Raw genomic sequence first — 6,401 nt, 5'->3', positions numbered from 1 at the left:
AAAAATGCATTTTACCGGCTCAGAAAATACATTTAGAAAAAAAGTACTTGATTTGACGACTTGAAAGCTCCCATGCCTCCAAGGTATTTCAACTCATTATTTTCCTTTAATGAACTAACCAATTCTATGGAACAGTTTTAATAATTCCTCTAATTTCTACACGTGTATTTTATCTCGCGTAGCTAATATTCAGCACGCAGGACTGTTCAAGTTGAGTTTGCATTCATATTAAAAACCCTTCAGATCTTTGACAGTGAGATTGCAGCGGGGGATCAGTGCCGACATTTACTTGTGCGTCATCTCTATTAATGTGAGACCAACTTTAGTATTTGGTTAAAGCTCGAATTTCAGCAAGGTAGGAAAACTAATACATTACCGGCAATTCATTTCCCACAGCTCTACTCAAGCACAAGCAATTTAAGTTAAAGCATTGCAGGATGTGTATTACTGTAAAGTGGTGCTGGAACATAAACAGGGTAAACACGAAACAATGCACACAGACACGCACACTCAGAAGCCATGAAGGCCATTTTTTTCTCCCGAGCCAAACCATTCATGCCCGATCTTGCATATCAGTGAGATTAAATAGACTACAGGCACGTTGCAGTAGCAGGGTATTGTAACCTGTATTTAATCTCCGATTTTCCCAAAGAAAAAAAAAGGACAACCCATCTAACGACGACTCTGGTACAACAACATAAATACTGAGTTGGAAAATGAATTCCAAAAATTAAGCATTTTTTTTTCTCCCCTTTGTCACTTTCTGTAAACATTGAAAAATGCAAATCAAGTCTTCTCAGTTCTCAACAAGACAACATCTACATAACAACAAGAGTCCCATCTGTGAGGCTTGGCTGCTTCATTGCAAAGTCTCCAAAGGGCTCAGAGAAAATGTTGAACCTTCTCTCTTTTTAAAAAGAAAAATGTTTCTTTTGCTTTTCTAATCTTAACGTTCAAAGGTGTCAACTTTGTTTTCGATACAGCAGGGTGTAGCGATGGAAGGGGTGGTTGCGGTCAGGCTCCGTCCATCAGAAAAGGCTAGTCAGTGTGGTCTGTGACGGGCTCCTACACTCGTGGACGTCCATGCCGCCTGCCACTGAGGTGAGCACAGAGGTGACTGTGGGCATGGTGGGGTTGGTCAAGTCTGTCAGGGTGGTGGGGGTGCTGGAGGGGCTCATGGAAGCATTTGAGATTTCAGAGGCCGGTCCTGACGGCGTGCCGCCCTGCAGCGTGGAGCCGTCAGAGGTCTTGTCTGCACCGGTGCTTTCTTGTCGGAGAAGATTCCTCCTGAATTTGGCCCGAGCGTTCTGGAACCAGACCTGCACAACAAGTATGTTTGTTAAATCAAATCATTTGCAATTCAGTCGAGTGGAGTTGGTAATCGCATTCACACAGGTCCACAACATTCTTTCTTTCAGAAAAAGAAAGACATTTGTAAAAAAAACAAAAAAAATCGTGAAAAAATTTGAAGCTTTTTCCACAACAAATGGAAAAGGTTCCAGCACGTATATATATATATATATATATATACATGATTTTTTTTCCAACAAAGATCACCTTACAAATAAATCCCTGTCACCTTGTCACTTACGACAGCACAAAAACCGAATAATTGATAATTAATCAAATGAAGAAACCAATTTGTTGCTGAGATTGTGTCCTGTAATTGTGTGTCCTTTACAGTGCAAGGCAGAGATGAATGAAAATCCTATACAGCGTAATGCGAAGGGCCAGACTGTTGAATCAAGTGTGAAAGTGTATTAATTTTCAAAATGCTAACCAATTCAACTAGTCAATGCACAGAGCATCCATAAGCAGCGGTCCAATCAAATCAGTCCTCGTCAGCACACAATTTTCAAATCATGATGAAAAAAAAAAAATCCGGCCAATATAAAAACACACACAATTAGCAACTAATTCTAAAGCTTTTCAGCATCTTAATATTGTTCAAGTTTTCTGTAACAGCTTTGCTCCTATTGTATGGTAAGCCTCGTCTAGAACACAAACCTGAGGCAATGCACAAACACACACACGCACACACACACACACACACACACACACACACACACACACGCACACACACACACACACGCACACACAAATGGGAAATCCTGGACCAAATTGGATGTCATTGCACCCTTGACCCAATCGTTGTTCCAAGCCATCTAACTGCAGGCAAAAAACTCTTTGGTCGTGTTAGTTATTCAGACTTAGTCCTTAGTAAAGCAGGATCGCTGCGGAAAATGTTCTGAAGGATACAAAGTCGGTTTACCTACTCCCAAAAGTGATAAATGACAACCGTCAGATAATGCAATGCCTGCATTGAGTTGAAAAGGAGGGACTTGAGAAATTAGCAATGGACTTAAATGCCGTAATGGTATATATTGGAGATCTGTTTTTCATTCGTCTATGTCAGGGGTTAGGGAACTCCGGTTTCTCGGGAGCCATGTCCTGCCTGATTTCGATTCCTCCCTATTCCAAAGACACCTGATTTAAATGATCATCTCATCAGCAAGCCTAAAACAATTGTGAAATCAGGTGTGTTGGAGTAGGGAGAGATCTAAAATAGGCAGGATACGGCCGATTTATGTAGTAGCATCGCTCCCTACTCAAATAAACAATGAAATAACATTAAAAAAGGCCAGTCTGAGACCTGCAGCGTTGCTCTGATGCGCAGTCCCTGCAAATTTCAGCACAGCAACCTGACTTCACGGCTCGTTTTAATTCATCCATCCATCCATTTTCCGGTCCGCTTTTCCTCACAAGGGTCGCGGGGCGTGCTGTAGCCTAGCCTAGCCCTCTTCAGGCAGTCGGCAGGGGACACCCTGAACCGGTTGCCAGCCAATCGCAGGGAACACAGAGACGTACAACCATCCACGCTCACTTTCACACCGAGAGACAATTTGGAGTGTTCAATCAGCCTGCCAAGCATGTTTTTTGGAATGTGGGAGGAAACCGGAGTACCCGGAGAAAACCCACGCAGGCCCGGGGAGAACATGCAAGCTCCACACAGAGAGGCCAGAGCTGGAATTGAACCCGGTACCTCTGCACTGTGAGGTCGACGCGCTAACCACTGGACTACCGGGCCGCCCAGTTTGAATTCACTACATCGAAAAGTCTAAAGTTGAAAATGAATCGACTTGATTTAAGGCACAGCAATAATGACTTGTTACAAGGGAGTAAGGACAACTCCTCATGGAGCCGCAAACCGCTACGCTACACATTGTAACTCAAAACAACCTTTTCTATGACAGAGAGTGGCATTAAATGAAAGTAAAACGACATGTAAAACAATTGAACGGATGATTTTTAGGTATGAGCCATCCAATTCCAAGAAAACAGATCAATATTTCTTCAACTTTGTCAACAAATCTTGACATTTTGGATCGATGTTCAAGTCTGCGTATGATAACTCCAATTGAGTACACATCAATACATCCGTCATCATCCTCACGTTGAATACCGCTTTCTCTCATAAGATGTCACATGTCAGGTGGAGCCTCTCCCAGCTGACTTTGGGACAAAAGGCAAGGTACACCCTTGGCTAGTTGCCAGTCAATGGCAGCAAAAGGCAACGGCATACAAAGACAATTTATGATTGTCAGAGTGCGGCCTGATACGTTTCAGACATGAAGGTAAATCTGCGTCTTTTCGAAAAACGTAAAAGTCTCATCAAAGTCACATGGTATGGCATATGTGTAAAACATTCACACCCATTTCTTTCTGCATCTACCAGCCCATATAAAACTGTCTTTTGGAAGGTAACGAAGTCCATCTTTCAGGTGAAATTAACTCTTTCTTGCACCAATAATAATAACCTGTAACCTGACAACATGATAAGCTGTCCACTGTAGTAACTGCTGTCCCTGAAAGAGTTAAGTCATCTTTCCTTATTTTTTTTCCCCTCATATTCCTCATATGAAATTGACAATTTTCCTGTTATTCATCACCAGCCTGTGTGCCGCTGAGTGCAAGTGATGGAATCATGCTTGCAGCCCGGGGAAACAAGCTGGGAGAGCAGCACGTCAGCTGCAATCGCAGGCGTGAAAACTTGAAAGGATCAAAGCAAAACGACTGCTTTGTCTTCCGCAAGCGTTAATTAAAACAGTAGGACGAATTGAAAAATGGTCTCGTCCCCGTGATGATTTTACCAGTTGTCTGTGGGATTCTGCTGTAATCGCTCTTCTATTGCATTAAACAGCTTTTGTTTTTCATCCCTCATTCATCATCACGTCGTTTATTCCCTTGACACATTTCGTGCTTCCCCTTTCAGAAAATTGTCATTTATGCTCCAAAATGGAACTTTAATTTAACTATACACAGCATTTTTTTTTTTTTTTATGGATGTCACATCAAATGTTCAGAGTGCAATTCTCCTCGCATGATGAGTAAATACAATGCAAGAGATAAGGTCAAAGGTCAGCTGGTTTTGTTTCTTTTTTAGGACAAAACACAAACAGCATCTCTTTCCATTCTTTTACCCTGCAGTTGTTTTACAATTATTGACTGATTTTGCTCTTATTTCCCAGCAATTTGGATGTATTTGAAATAAAATGGAAGATTGAGACATCATGGACGTGAAGACTTGCGGTTTTAATTTTTTATGAATTCAAGCCATTGTATGCAGAGTACAGTGCCTGAAATTTACTGGCCACCCAAATGCTGGAAGCCGTGGACAACCCCAACTTCTGAGTTTCTAACTTGGAGAGGTTTCGCTTGGGCTCAGGCGTCTGAATATGTGGCAGTGTATAAAAAGCAAAATTGCAAAAACAAAACTCAAACCATCGCTCTCCAAAACACCTCTTGACCTAACTGACTGCATTCTCTTTCTGTGAGTGCGTGTTCACCTGTAAGACCCGCTTGGTGAGACCTGTCTTCTGGGCAAGCTGCTTGAGGTCCTTGGCGTCTGGGTTATGGTTGATGGCAAAGTAGGACTTCATTGTTCTCAACTGGTGGTGCTTGAAGGACGTCCTCATGCGCTTCGTCTTCTGACTGGAGCTATACTGGGAGTCCCTATCCATGGACTCGCTGTCGTTCTCGTTGCAGCTCAACGCTGCAGCCCAGCAGGGAACAAGAGGAAAAGATTATTACACAGTGGGAACTGTGATCTCATCATTCATCATCATCATCATTCGGATTCTTTTGTATTCCTTTCCGACATCTAACTGCATCTTTTAGTTTTACAGTACTGCGACTGCTGCAACAACACACTTGTTCACATCAGCGAATGTGATATTTTGTGCCATAGAGGAATTAATTCATCAACATCCTCTTCAGCTTGGCACCAAAGACTACAATGTACATACGCAGTATTTATGTCAATGAGAGGGCCGGGAGGAGGTGGGCGACGTGGGAATGTAATATTTGGGGAGGCATTTGAATTACAGAATTTTTAATTTCCAGAATTAACCAGCTCCAACTTGGTACAGTGCCACCGACGTTGGTTTGAGCCACACATCCTCTGAACCTTGTTACACGGCATCTTTGTCCGTCTTTACCAGGAGGAGGTGCGAGCCAGGCTTGAGTAAGCAACATACTCGAGCTTATTTGTCCCGGTCTGCAAATTTCTTGGCAATGGGCGAAGTGTTGCTGCGTGCATAACAGTTCGTGTTCAATATCATAACGCTGCAAATGATGAATATCAAGCGAGTGAAAAGAATCATGATAACACTTCTCTTAATTAGTACAGCCACACCACGCAGAACAAATGCTGCCTCTACAAAAAAAAAAAAAAAAAAGCATATGTTGGAGTATTTTTATCAGGAAGCAATCTGGGAATGTGATCTGGTCCTGCTACTGCGAGTCTCATCGAGTGTGTTTATAATTTGGCGCACGCGGGCCACGTGTGCCCTCGTATGTTCTCTGCTAACAGGTGAAGTTGGATGTGGTTTGTGGTTGAAAACACAAGAGGGCGCGCTGCATCTTTACTCTCATCGAAGGTTCTTTTCAATCTGTGATATCGTTCCTCGTCTTGTTTCAAAATCGAAATGCCCAATTAAAGTTTTACTTAAACATGGATCATCTATGATGTTTTTTTATTCAACAAACCTTTTTGGTTTTTTTGAAAAACGCACACCGCAAGCACACGTGTATAATGGTCATTAAATTAAGTGTGAGTGTGCGCGGATGAGCCTATCTGTTGTTATGTTGTTACTTTATGTTACATATTGAATCTGACAAAACCGAGGCATTAACTTGGGAGCCTCCCAAGCAAGTAGTGCTGCATGAACCTGATGTCGCTTCCAGTGAATAACTCTGACAAGCGTAATGATCTTTCTGGTAACAAGTTTGGCCTCGTCCCAGTGCAAAAAGACTTTGTGTGTGTGTGTGTGTGTGTGTGTGTGTGTGTGTGTGTGTGTGTGTGTGTGTGTGTGTGTGTGTCTGGGGGGGTGGGGGGGGGG

At 42.6% G+C, this 6,401-nt stretch overlaps 1 protein-coding gene across 3 annotated transcripts in view; it reads right to left on the bottom strand.

The window, feature by feature from the left end:
- Nucleotides 1–611: 611 nt before the first annotated feature.
- lhx2b (LIM homeobox 2b) overlaps nt 612–6,401 on the bottom strand; it is a 10,124-nt gene continuing 4,334 nt past the window's right edge. For all 3 annotated transcript variants that reach the window (XM_019860851.1, XM_019860852.1, XM_019860853.1), the window contains 2 exons: nt 4,848–5,053; nt 612–1,319 (listed from right to left, as the gene is read on the bottom strand). In XM_019860851.1, coding sequence (XP_019716410.1) covers nt 1,029–1,319; nt 4,848–5,053 — 497 coding nt within the window. In that variant the 3' untranslated portion in view covers nt 612–1,028. The remainder of the gene's footprint in view (nt 1,320–4,847; nt 5,054–6,401) is intronic.

The sequence above is a fragment of the Hippocampus comes genome, unplaced genomic scaffold (assembly GCF_001891065.2).
Source record: "Hippocampus comes isolate QL1 unplaced genomic scaffold, H_comes_QL1_v1.1 scaffold130, whole genome shotgun sequence".
Taxonomy (NCBI): domain Eukaryota; kingdom Metazoa; phylum Chordata; class Actinopteri; order Syngnathiformes; family Syngnathidae; genus Hippocampus; species Hippocampus comes.
The sequence above is the reverse complement of the archived record's forward strand: the minus strand, read 5'-3'. Positions and strand labels throughout refer to the sequence as shown.